This window comes from Oncorhynchus mykiss, chromosome 6, assembly GCF_013265735.2.
Source record: "Oncorhynchus mykiss isolate Arlee chromosome 6, USDA_OmykA_1.1, whole genome shotgun sequence".
NCBI lineage: Eukaryota > Metazoa > Chordata > Actinopteri > Salmoniformes > Salmonidae > Oncorhynchus > Oncorhynchus mykiss.
In genome coordinates, this window is record NC_048570.1 from 45,137,380 (window position 1) to 45,151,030 (window position 13,651).

The 13,651-nt window shown below is 42.3% G+C and overlaps 1 protein-coding gene across 1 annotated transcript in view; it reads left to right on the forward strand.

The window, feature by feature from the left end:
- Positions 1-13,651, forward strand: part of LOC110526025 (serine/arginine repetitive matrix protein 4) — a 91,328-nt gene that overhangs the window by 75,722 nt on the left and 1,955 nt on the right. Inside the window, exons 3-11 of the mRNA XM_021606606.2 lie at positions 5,627-5,719; positions 5,917-6,006; positions 6,246-6,323; positions 6,788-6,874; positions 8,835-9,003; positions 12,003-12,334; positions 12,520-12,717; positions 12,841-12,942; positions 13,095-13,253. Of these exons, the coding sequence (XP_021462281.2) occupies positions 5,627-5,719; positions 5,917-6,006; positions 6,246-6,323; positions 6,788-6,874; positions 8,835-9,003; positions 12,003-12,334; positions 12,520-12,717; positions 12,841-12,942; positions 13,095-13,253 (1,308 nt within the window). The remainder of the gene's footprint in view (positions 1-5,626; positions 5,720-5,916; positions 6,007-6,245; positions 6,324-6,787; positions 6,875-8,834; positions 9,004-12,002; positions 12,335-12,519; positions 12,718-12,840; positions 12,943-13,094; positions 13,254-13,651) is intronic.

Sequence of the window (13,651 nt, forward strand, 5' to 3'; positions counted from 1 at the left end):
TACCGGGATCATAAGCAGTGGAAATCACAGACTGGCTCGTTGAACTTTAAAGAACAGCTGCAGCTGCACTTTGGTTTAAAGCTTAGCATAAAGAGAAAAAGCAGTCTCTGATGTGCTTCTGACGATCGTGATCACGCCTTTTACACAAGAGAAGAGTATGAATAAAAGCACTTTGTAGGGCTGTGCTTAAGAACTTGACGTTAAAAAGAGCAAACTGTGTTTTGCATAATAACTATGGCCAGGAGTTTGTCCTGGTCAGGAGGACAAACTCCTGGCCCTAGTAACAGCCTTGGCCTTAGCTATCCCTGCTTCTGTATTGAGTGTTTTTCATTGGGCAACCAATATCATGGCTGTGCATCAATAGCTGACAGCTAGAAGTAACACACGGGCAGTCCCAATTCACTTCCTACCCCTTCCCTTGGCCCTAACCTTACAATGTTTGCCCATCTGAAGGGTCTGGATAGGTATAAGCAGTGTAGTGATGGTGCATTCACCATATTGCTTCCACATTACAGATTTGCATTTAAGGGAAGGGCCCAGGGGAAAGGCTAGGGAGGGAATCTGGACCAGTTGTAAACCACACCAGTAGTCTGGATAGGTATAAACAGTGTAGTTGTCGACCTCTCACCACATTGCTTCCCGGGAATAGGGAGCGGCTATAAACCTTGCCCTGGCTGTGTGCATCAGTATCTGACAGCTAGAAGTAATGGCCTCCATCAAAGGCCTGTTTATCCCGACTATGCCCTGAAGGTCAAAGCGCTGAGGAGAAAGGACAGAAGCTAAAACCAAACCTGACACCACAATCATTAGAGTCCCACCCCACCGCACCAGCAAACATCACACAGCGGGGAGCAGGGGTAGCCCGGGAACATGCAGGAAATACACAGAGCTACGACGGCAAAACTGCTGACTGACATCGACCAACTTACCTCCGAAGAATCTATTGTAACAGTGACAGTCTGTGGAAATGAGCTCTGACTGCTGTTATTTCTGTAGATGACTAGCTAGCTGCTAATGATATACATATACTGTAGCTAGCTACAGTTGAAGTTGGAAGTTTACATACACTTAGGTTGGAGTCATTAAAACTCGTTTTTCAACCACTCCACAAATTTCTTGTTAACAAACTATCGTTTTGGCTAGTCAGTTAGGATATCTACTTTGTGCATGACACAAGTCACTTTTCCAACAATTGATTACAGACAGATTATTTCACTTAAAATTCACAATTCCAGTGGGTCAGAAGTTTACATACACCAAGTTGACTGTGCCTTTAAGCAGCTTGGAAAATTCCAGAAAAGGATGTCATGGCTTTAGAAGCTTCTGATAGGCTAATTGACATAATTTGAGTCAATTGGAGGTGTACCTGTGGATGTATTTCATGGCCTACCTTCAAACTCAGCACCTCTTTGCTTGACATCATGGGAAAATCAAAAGAAATCACCCAAGACATCAGAAAAAAAAGTTGTAGACCTCCACAAGTCTGCTTCATCCTTGGGAGCAATTCCCAAATGCCTGAAGGAACCAGGTTCATCTGTACAAACAATAGTACGCAAGTATAAACACCATGGGACCACGCAGACATCATACCGCTCAGGAAGGAGATGCGTTCTGTCTCCTAGAGATCATCGTACTTTGGTGCGAAAAGTGCAAATCAATCCCAGAACAACAGCAAAGGACCTTGTGAAGATGCTGGAGGAAACAGGTACAAAAGTATCTATATCCACAGTAAAACGAGTACTATATCGACATAACTTGAAAGGCCGCTCAGCAAGGAAGAAGTCACTGCTCCAAAACCGCCATAAAAAAGCCAGACTACGGTTTGCAACTACACATGGGGACAAAGATCGTAATTTTGGAGAAATGTCCTCTGGTCTGATGAAACCAATGAAATGACCAATGTTATGTTTGGAGGAAAAAGGGGGAACACCATCCCAACCGTGAAGCGTGGGGGTGGCAGCATCATGTTGCAGGGGTGCTTGCTGCAGGAGGGACTGGTGTGCTTCACAAAATAGATGGCATCATGAGGATGGAAAATTATGTGGATATATTGAAGCAACATCTCAAGACATCTGCCAGGAAGTTAAAGCTTGGTCGCAAAGGGGTCTTCCAATTGGACAATGACCCCAAGCATACTTCCAAAGTTGTGCAAAATGGCTTAAGGACAACAAAGTCAAGGTATTGGAGTGGCCATCACAAAGCCCTGACCTCAATCCTATAGAAAATTTGTGGAAAGAACTGAAAAAGCATGTGCGAGCAAGGAGGCCTACAAACCTGCCTCAGTTACACTAGCTCTGTCAGGAGGAATGGGACAAAATTCCCCCAACTTATTGTGGGAAGCTTGTGGAAGGCTACCCAAAGCATGTGACTCAAGTTAAACAATTTAAAGGCAATGCTACCAAATACTAATTGAGTGTATGTTAACTTCTGACCCACTGGGAATGTGATGAAATAAATTAAATCTGAAATAAATCACTCTCTCTCTATTATTATTCTGACATTTCAAATAAAGTGGTGATCCTAACTGACCTAAGACAGGGAATTTTTACTAGGATTACATGTCAGGAATTGTGAAAAACTGAGTTGAAATGTATTTGGCTAAGGTATATGTAAATTTCCGACTTCAACTGTACATTTTGATTAGCTGTTGATCCTCAAGGACGAAGTAACTATTGTTGCTTCAGTGGAAGGGAATATGAATTTTTCATCCATCTTTATTTTAATCAATCACCATATCCTCCCTCAGTGCCAAACCAGAATTTACACTTAACTACAGGTCTAGGATTAGATTATCAGTCCCCAATCCTAACCTTAACTATATGGTGGATGATAATTAATTTTACTGTGGATCAGTGGTTAAGGTAAACTTTCCTCCTCATTTTTACTACTGAGTGAGATGCAAATGGTTTCTTTCTTCTGTAGGGATGGAGTTAGTGGGAGAGAAGTGTTAATGAGTAACAAAGCTTTCTCAGTACCGAGACGGTACTTGGGTTCCTTCCCTATAATCAGCCCTTAATGTATTTCAGCTGCTAATGTTTAATGCTATCCAATGCAGCCTCCAACCGACATTGTTTATTATGCTGAGACAGACGGCCGCGTTCCATCTACATGTAATGGTGTGTGTGTGCGTTTGTCCGCGTATGTGTGTGTACGCGTGCACGAGCGTACTAAACGGACAGATACAGCAAGGCTAGGCATTCCCGGAGGGAAGGACGGGGAGCTATTGTCTGCCCACGTACGTTTTCATCTGAGAGAAGGAACGATATAGACTGCAGTCGGTCACACACACACACACACACACACACACACACACACACACACACACACACACACACACACACACACACACACACACACACACACACACACACACAGACTGTGTTGTCATATGATCTAATGGGTTTTCTGCTGGAGTGGCATTTATGTCTCTATCATATCCCTCAGTTGCTCGCAGCATGTTTGGAGCCACTCAGATGCTGTTAGACTACGTGTGTTTACACTATCCAGTAGGTGATGTGAAAGGGAGCTCATTTGTAAATGAACGGTGCTTTGACAAATCTGATCACACACACTTCACATATTTCACATCTATACTGAACAAAAATATAAACGCAACATGTAACAGATTCAAAGATTATATACATCTGTTGGTCACAGTAAAGGAAGGGGCGAGGATAACAAAAACAGTAAGTATCTGGTGTGACCAGCATTTGCCTCATGCAGCACAACACATCTCCTTCACATAGAGTTGATTAGGCTGTTGATTGTGGCCTGTGGAATGTTGTTCCATTCCTATTCAAAGGCTGTGAGAAGTTGCTGGATATTGGCGGGAACTGGCACAGATCCTTGTTGATAGGACCCATGCATTATCATGCTGAAACATGAGGTGATGGTGGGGGATGAATGGCACGACAATGGGCCTTAGGATCTCGTCACGGTATCTCTGTGCATTCAAATTGCCATTGATAAAATGCAATTGTGTTTGTTGTCCGTAGCGTATGCCTGCCCATACCATAACCCCACCGCCTCCATGGGGCACTCTGTTTACATGGTTGACATCAGTGAACTGCTTGCCCACACAATGCCATACATGTGGTCTGTAGTTGTGAGGCTGATTGGACGTACTGACAAATTCTCTAAAATTACATTGGAGGCGCCTTATGGTAGAGAAATTAATATTACATGATCTGGTTACAGCTCTGGTGGACATTCCTGCTGTCAGCATGCCAAATGCACATTCCCTCAAAACTTGACATCTGTGGCATTGTGTTGTGTGACAAAAGTTCAAATTTTAGAGTGGCCTTTAATTGTCCCCAGCACAAGGTGCACCTGTGTAATGATCATGCTGTTTAATTAGCTCCTTGATATGCCACACCTGTCAGGAGGATGGACTATCTTGGAAAAGGAGAAATTCTCACTAACAGGGATGTAAACAAATTTGTGCACAACATTTTAGAGAAATATATTTTTTGTGCGTATGGAATTGTGTTGGCAAATGGGCATGTATGCGTCTGTGCGTGGCTCACCTGTGACTGCAGTCTCTCTCAGCTCCACCATGTTTGCCAGACATATTTACGACTCAGCGAGTCCTACATAATTTAACCAGATAATTTCCTCTCACCCAGATAATGCTCATTTTCTACCTCATTATTGAAGCCAAGGCAAGGCTGCCCGAATAAATTTCAGTTAAAGGCCCTTTCCTAGGCATCTCTCTCGCTGTCTCACGCTTCTCTCTATCGCTCTCTCACAATTCCTCCCTTCATTACCGTCTCTCCCTCTCTATATTTCTCTCTCACTCCCTCCCTCTCTCTCTGTATCTCTCTCACACTCCCTTCCCCTCTCCCTCCCTTCTACCATCTACCTCTATCTCTACCTGAAAGGCCAATTTAAGGAGTCTGTAGTGCTTAAAAGGGCCTCGTCGCCCTGACGCATTAGCCATTTGCAGAGAGCAAATGAAGTGAACCTTTCAGGAGCATTCATCCTGAGAGGCAGATGGTCTCCGACAACAGTTCCATCTTTATTGACTAATTAAAAGGCTCTGGGTGGAAAGACAATGACTAGGAGAGAGAGAGAGAGAGCGAGAGAGAGAGAGAGAGCGAGAGAGAGAGAGAGCGAGAGAGAGAGCGAGCGAGAGAGAGAGAGAGCGAGCGAGAGAGAGAGCGAGCGAGAGAGAGAGAGAAATAGAGAGTGAGAAAAGGAGGGAAAGGGAAAGCGAGATAAATGTATTTGAGAGAGAGCGAGGGGGGGGGGGGGGGGGGCTGGGGGCTATGCCATGCCTGTAAGGTCCTGGCAGGAATGTAAAGCTCAGAATCCATCCGGGCTAAAAAAGGTACTACTCCCTAACTTAATTGATTGCTTTGGGCTCTGGAAGTTGTCAAGTTGTAATACCCCGTTCGGCCACATTTTTTGATGTGCCACTAGTCTTGACTGCTGAGGAGTGCTGTGGCTATGACTGAACTTTGTGTTTACTTATAAATCACCTTTGACATCATAATGTGCTACCAAATAAAATATTCTTGACATTCCTGTACATGACCATGAAAATAGTGCATTAGCAATGCTGTCATCACTAAATATTTACTATGTCAACAATCTCTGTCTCTTGTCTCTCTGTCTCCTGTTCCAGTGTGTCATTTGATGACGATCTCTCCCCTTGGCCCCACGCTCCCAAAGGGAAGAAAAAGAAAAGGAAATCGGAGAGAAAGAGGAAGAGGAAAAGGTCCGTACATAAAAGGAACCAGCACTCTGGTGGCCCGGGGGAAGGGTCTATTGGTGTGTGTGTGTGTGTGTGTGTGTGTGTGTGTGTGTGTGTGTGTGTGTGTGTGTGTGTGTGTGTGTGTGTGTGTGTGTGTGTGTGTGTGTGTGTGTGTGTGTGTGTGTGTGTGGTCATAACTGTTTATGTGGTTTTTGTCATAGGTCCCCGTCCTACAGCCTGTCACCAGTGAGGAAGAAGAAGAAGAAGAAGAAGAAGAAGAAGAAGAGCTCTAAGAAAAGCAAACGCCACAGGTAGCTACTTTCTATGTAATGTTGTTGTTGATCTGTATTGAAATTAGTATCTTTGGTCTTTTTCACCAGAAGACAGCATGAGCCTGGCATGCAAGATTACTTTGGCAAACACTATAAAATGTATAATATGAGGTTTGAGTGAAGCAGAAGTTTCATTGGTATGCTGTTCTGTCAAAGAAATGGATGAACACACATGAAAGTGTCAACAACAACGTTTTGTTTTTGTTTCTCTTTTCCAGGTATACCTCTAAAAAGACAAAGCACAGCTCTTCAAGCTTGAAACATAAGAGGAAGGGTGATCGAAAGCACAAAAAAAGGTTGGTTGATGTAATTTTCCATCAATTCAGAGCTTTAGGTTAATGTTGAGAAGCAACTGCACTGAAACTGCACTGATTTTGTGTTCTGAAAGTGAAAAACACGATTGAAAGCAAGAAACACAATGAAAGAGAAAAATGTACCAAAAGAGAGTAAGAGAAACCAATTTCACGCTATGAACCGACAACATTTATAATTCTGCTGCAGTGAGCAAAGCAGAGCCGAGCGTTGCTGAACATAGAGCGAGGTTCAGACGTTCTCTTTCTTTTTCTTTTTCCCTTTTTCCACCACAATATTTTGTCTTCTTTATATGAAATATATTGATTTGGTGCCAGTAATCAGGGAAGCAGAATATAGAGGAGTAAGCAAGTGCAATATCCATCACAGCAACGTTTGGCCATTTCTTCCTTACTAACAAAATACTCATTCCCTGGTCTCTCTTCTCTCCTCTCATTAACTCTTCCAGCTCACGGAGTCACACGAAGCGGAGACGACGCTACCGGAGGTCAGAGTCAGAGAGTTCCACCTGGCGCTCCTCCAGCGCCGAGAGTGGGTAAGGCCTAGCCTCAACACACACACACACACACACACTGCGACGGAAGCCGCCATTTATCTTTTCAGCCCCGGGCATCCTGCCTGGTCTGGTCTGGTCATGCCACAGTGATGACTGATAGGCCAGAGATGACTGTCTGATCATAGGAACGAGTAACGGGTGTAGCAGTAGCCTCCTTATCACATCTTCACAGGAAGTGGCTGGGAAACGGCATCCACAGATCAATGCCCACTCAATTAGAGTGACATATGGCCAGATCACTGAGATCGGGCTGTGTTTGCGGTGGCGCTGATAGAGTTTGATGGATTTGGTGGATTAATATTGCAGTTGGTGTGGACCAGAGTTACGATTTTGAGGTGATTGGTTAGGTGATAGGATAGGTTCTAAAGGATTTGGGTCAGCAGTTTAGTTTTTGCATTTGACTCTTCCGTTAGGTTGTAGCCTTCGTTAAGTTTCAATATGACTGTAGTCTGACAATAAACCATTTCATTTTCATCATCTGAATCCTCAGAGACAGACAGAACAATTATATTAGACCTCCCTTAGTGTCACCTCTGCACTACAATAATTAACTCATCATCTGACATAATCCACTCTTTCATACATACACCCCTCATTCATTAATGGATTCATTCATTCATCCATTCATTCTCTCATTCATTTACACTGGTAACATGGGGAGACAGAATTGAGAGCCAAAGGTTTCAAATTGAAATAATCTTAAACCAGAGATGATTGCTTTTAAATCCCTTCTGGATCTCTCCATTATTGGGAGTTTCCCTGGGATATTCAGCAGAGGAAATCATTACTGAAATTGAATAGCGGCAAGCTTTACGCCGGCCGACCGTGCTCCACTGAAAGGTGCCGAGAGTCTGTTTGCGTCGCAAATGGCATCCTATACCCTTTATAGTGCACAGCTTTTGACAGCATATACAGCACTACTATATAGGGAATAGGGTGCCATTTGGGATACATCCTCTGTCGTAGGGGGAGACAAGGGGGGAACAATCAGAATCATTTTCAATTCCCAGGGATTCCATACCAACTGTCCCCTGGAAAACGATTATACACCAACAGCATTCCAGAACTGTATAATTATTTTGGAATTGTATAACTGTCAAGTCCACCAATAAAACCCCACTGAGTTCTCCAGGATCGTGTTCACAGCTCTAGCTCTAGCTAGTTTTGAAATGTGAAATGCAAGGCTGGCGGTGTAAGTTCTCCTTCCCCTTAGCTGGGCTTGTGGCAGTATCTGTGCTAGCAGTGTTTGCCCGTGTCGGAGGGTAAGACTATATATCAAGCCGGTTTGTCTGAGCTCTGCCAAGCCGACACACACACACGCACGCACGCACGCACGCACACACACACACACACACACACACACACACACACACACACACACACACACACACACACACACACACACACACACACACACACACACACACACACACACACACACTGCTGCAGGCATTAGTCTGTAATCAGATAAGGGTTGATCTCTGTTCAGCCTTAGATCACATTCACTATGAGGCTGCTGCCAGCTTCTCCTGTACAGTCTGGGGTATATCCTGATCTGGCCCTCTGTCCCCCTGTCCCTACACAGTTTTTCCAATGGCAAAGTAGGCCATAACCAGTTAGAACATCATTTTGGTTGGTTGGTGAAACAACTTTTATCACAAGATGAGGGGAAGTTGCGTTTGAAGACAATTTGAATACAGTTGTTCAAACAGTAAACATTGACCTAGTGAATACATGAGGCCAAATGTGTAGTCTCAATGCTGCACAATAAGTGCTATTTTGAGTAAACGGTTTTGTCCCAACCTATCCCTAACGCGCACAGATGCCAATTTAGTCCAGTCAATTGTGAAAATACTGTCAGCTGGCAAGCACATTTTGCTTGATTTGTAGACTATGATGAAGTAGTGAGGTTTTAACTCCTTAAAATCTGTGTCCACAGCCATCATCTGCACAAATCAGTGAATCACCCTGTGTTGGGAGGCCTAGCAGCCCAGAGGGAGGACCCTAGTACAGCGCACCTGGACCACAGAGCGTTTGAGTGGGGGTCCGCCGCCAAGTCAGTCTGTAAAACGACTCCAATCTTTCGCTCCGTCCTTTCTACTGGCACCGTAAGTGTTTATCGGGATTCTGAGCCTTAACAGATGTACCAGTGGTGTAGTTGTATTACTCTATTAAGGCCATGTAAATCTGCCTCAGTATCTCAAAAAAACATTCGGTGAAGTGGATTTGTTTAACTTATGACAAATATAAGAATGTATTCAAAGCAACTGGACCGTGTCCTTTCCCAAGATCAAAAATGTCTATCAGAAATACTGTACTGTATAAAAACACACATATAGCACCGATATAGATTGTATTTTTGGAAGATGTGGACTTTTCGAATTCAATTTGGTCCTTTGTGGGTGAATTCCAATCACTTCAGAATCAAATAGATTTTACATGGCCTGTCTGAATCATGTCGTTTCCTTACCTCTTTTCTATGAACGCCACATTTAGCGGTAATGTCATCTGTTCTTGTTTTTCCATTTTATCGAACCAACACCATCAAATAAATACAAACATAGCAGAAACAGCACCCGAGGAACTTGCTGGAGGTAGGCATATATTGGTCATGTGCCGAGGATGCATTCAAGCTGTTTTGGCGAAAAGCTAATGGGGCAAGAGTGAGATGAAATTATCAGCACATTGACCGCAGGCAAGATTACAACACATACTGTAGCAGTTAATTTTTTCTTGAATTCAGCTGTGTTTCCTGAGCTCAAGCCCATCACTTATTGCTGTCATCAAAACAATACTCTTATTGACTGTTTATGAATTGCTATTGATAGTAATAGTAATTGATCAGGTATTTCAGATCCGAAAATAGGAGGTTGGCATCATCTAACTTTGCCAAGTGGCGTTTATCTCTTTATTGCTTGAAACTGCTTGGATTTGAAACCCAGCTCAGCTCCGTCCGTTCGTTGACTCATTGTCTCATGCTTGCTGAGGCATGAAATACATTCCATTTCTCTCCAGTGATCATTAAATTATGCTAATTACACCCCAGATTTTTTAAATCACAAACCACAGGTTTTGTAATTTAAATGTAATAAACTAGGCCTATGTTGAGGCATGCTTTGTATTCTAAACTCAAACCCTTTTTCTGAGAGGGGTTTCTACAATTGGTTATCTAATATCATTTTACTATGTTTATCACTTTTTGTATTCATTTTATACAGGATTTAATTGAATTAAAGTTATATTGTTGCAGGAACCTATATAAATGAACTCTTTCATATAATTTATTTTCACAGGTTTTAAGTGAATTAATCATCAGTGAAAGTATAGTCCTTTCTGTAGTTATATCAAAAAGAACAGAAATTAACTATTTCATAATTGGTCTTAAGAATTCATTATTTGCTGGGGGCAAACTTCGGAACAATCTTTTGAAAGTTATTAGAGCAATGCATGATGGGCAATGGTGTTCTACACTGCATTTTTTTGTGTCCCACATTTGTTTATATATAAAAAGCCGCTAACAACCCAATATTGTTAATCAACCAGGTTGACACTGAAATACTCATGGCCTTACGTTTTTTTTATTTTTTATTAATGCAAATACTGTTTTATATGCTTATTTTCGCTTATGTTGAATGATTAAACCACTGCACAGAAGGGCAGAATTTTTAAATGTTTATTAAAATGTCCAGGAAAGCATTTTGTCTTCATAACAGATCCTAATGAAGCTAAACTATGTGGGTATTAGGAAGATTGAAGAACAAGATTGAATAGATTGAAGCATATTTGTCAGTAGCCTGTGACGGATGGTTTGGTTTTGATGTTTCCCCTGGGTTTTTCAGTTTTAATCTGGTCTGATGTTGCAGACCGGGAACTCGATTATCTGAAAAAGCCTTAGGGCAGTCAGAGTTTAAGTAATCTACTACAAATTATTTGCAATTGATAGGTAAAGAGGGATTATAATCTGTTTGGAGGGAATTTAGTTTCGCTAAACATTCAGTCATTTAGTGTCTTATTTCCCATGAGTTTCGTTCCGTAGGAAAACATTTCTGGCATTCCTGTATAGTCCTCAGTGACAGCAACCACTCTTGCTATTTTAGAGTAAAACGAACTCACTTACTTTAAGGGGAAAAAAATGAAAAAGCTACAGTGTAGTTTACAAAGGTGGTTTGAATACCTATTCTAAAGTAGTTTGTAATAAAAGGCCTTACAGATGTGCGGTGTAACTATTCCAGATTGAGTGCATAATAGAACCTTGTTATGGGCTTCTAGCCCCAAGAAAACTCCTAAACAATCACACTTAAGGGAAGAAAAAGGAACGTGCCAATAACAGTCTAACTGGCTCTGGGTTTGAAGAGAGGGTTGTTGTCTTTTTCTTGCAATTTACAACTCTAATGATGCACTTATGTTGCCCGCTCTTCCCTTTTTCTTACACCTTACCTACTTAAGGAGGAAATCTTGATTGGTAAGTCGATGCTATCCGCAGACGTAGGGATTTACTGTACCTAGGGTTCGCTGCAGGGTAATTATTTTCTTCTTGCAGGGAAAAAGCACAATCATCTGTCCTATTCTGAAGGCTTTCTTAGTTAGACTGATGGGATATCTCTTTGTCTGCAATCCTTTTCATTTCTACATAATACCCATTTTGTGATGTTTGTTCAATGTTCTATAAAACAGGCTTTGTAATGGGGCTATTGTTTTTTTGTTATTTTCTTCTTCTTTCTTCTATCTTTTTCTCTCAGTCGACTTGGCTAAAGCCGTTGGTAGTTTTATTCACACATTAGTTTCTCTCTTTCTTTTCCGTTCTTTTGTTCTTCCTTTCATATGTTTGTTTTTAGTTCCAAATTAATTTACTTTAAACCTTTTTTGTTCATTTATTTCTATTTGGTTCAGTTTTGTTTTTCTTTCCAACTTATTTGCATGCCACAAATTTGCATGACGTCTTTAATCTTTCCAAGTTCTCTGTCCCAAAATAATAATTTATTCTCTGTGTTTTGAAGGGAAATACGTGCCTTTGTAGAGTATCACAGTGCATCGTACAGGTAATTGCTTGAACCTATCCAAAACATCTCTAGAAGTAAAGCAATATCCTCTTTCTGTCTGTTTACAGGACTTGCAGTCAAAACCTGGCAGTGAGGTTTTAAACACGACAGTAGTTCACCATCACACTCTGACCAATCAGAGCAAAGGACCACAGGATTACGATTCCGGGAATGACACGTCTTCACCACCGTCGACCAAAACCAGCATTTCACGGACAAACGTCATCGGTGACAAAAAGGTCTTGTGTCAAGCGCCGGCTTCCCCAGAGAAGCTGAAGTTTACAGATGGCGATAACGCATCCGACTCTGGGAACTCTGTGACCAGCTATGCTTCCCTGTGTAAACCTCTGCATGTGGAAGGTGGTTTGTCTACTCCCATTTTCAATGGGAACGGCAAGAGGTGGGCTTCCTATCTTTCAGGAATATCATACTGTAGATAACGTAAACTGCTGCTTGAAGTCAAAGATCAGAAATGTTCCTTAATTTAAGCCTGCCATGTACATACTGTAAGGAGGACATCAACATATTTTTTACAATTGCAGCAGAAATTGATACATTGGTGTAATTCCACTGTTATCATTGCAGTGAGCCGGTAACAACCTCAGTATGTGGGGCCAAGGTGGGGAGACCTCAGAAGACAGTCTCTTCTCTCTCTCCTTTGAGGATGGGGGCCTCTTCACGTAAGCGGACTAGAACCAACTCGTCGAGCAGCAGAAGTAGATCCTCAGGGAGCTCAAGACACTCTGGACGCTACTCTCGAAGCCGATCACTGTCATCTGCCAGGTAGGTTTCATTCAGGTTTTAATGTTCTAATGTACTTCACTGATACAGTACCTTAAGCAGCCACCTGAAATATGTGGGCTTCGCTGAGCACCGTTGAAGTAAATCTGTTCTGCTTGTCTTAAGGTCGTACTCCCGTTCACCAAGCTACTTGGCTGGTTTGAGAAGGAAAGGTAGTGAGGGCAGTGGAAGGTCCAGAGGAAGCTACTCCAGATACAGTAAAGAGAGGTAAAACATGTGTCACCTATCTACTTGCTCAACTAACTACTTCTGGCATAATGATAGCAGGATGTGCAAGTGTCGTGAGTTTAAAATGGGTCTGAATTACAGAATTGCTTACGAGTGATGCCTTGCTGTACTTCTTTTGCCATCTAACATAGGATTCGAGAGAAGAAGAGGGACCCCAGCTCCGGTGAGAAGGATGTGAAGCACAGCAGTCAGAAGCGAAGCGGGAAGAGGCATAGACGCAGGTCCTACTCTCCAATGAGGAAAAGGAGGAGAGATTCACCCAGTCACCTGGAAGCCAGGAGGATAACTAGGTATCCTTTTCCCTTTCTGTCTGATACATTTTCACATTTCTTACAATACATGCATTGTTTCATTCGTGGACCATAACTCTTTTATTTGACTCTGTATCAACTTATTTACTCAAACCACGGACTCAACAATGGTTTTCCCGCAGCAGTCCCTCTTCTTTTAACCTTCAAAAATGGCCTCCAGTTTGCCGCAGAGACTTTTGGCGAACTGTGCTGTGAAAAGAAGGCCATTTACCTGATACATGTTCTATTAGTCTAAACAAGCTACAATGGATAACGCGAGACAGCTCAATGAAACAGTTGTGATCGTGATTATGCACTGAAATGTTCCAGGCGTAATGTTGTTTTGAGGTGTGACAGTAATGCTATATCTTAAAGAAGTTTATCCTGACATGAACAAG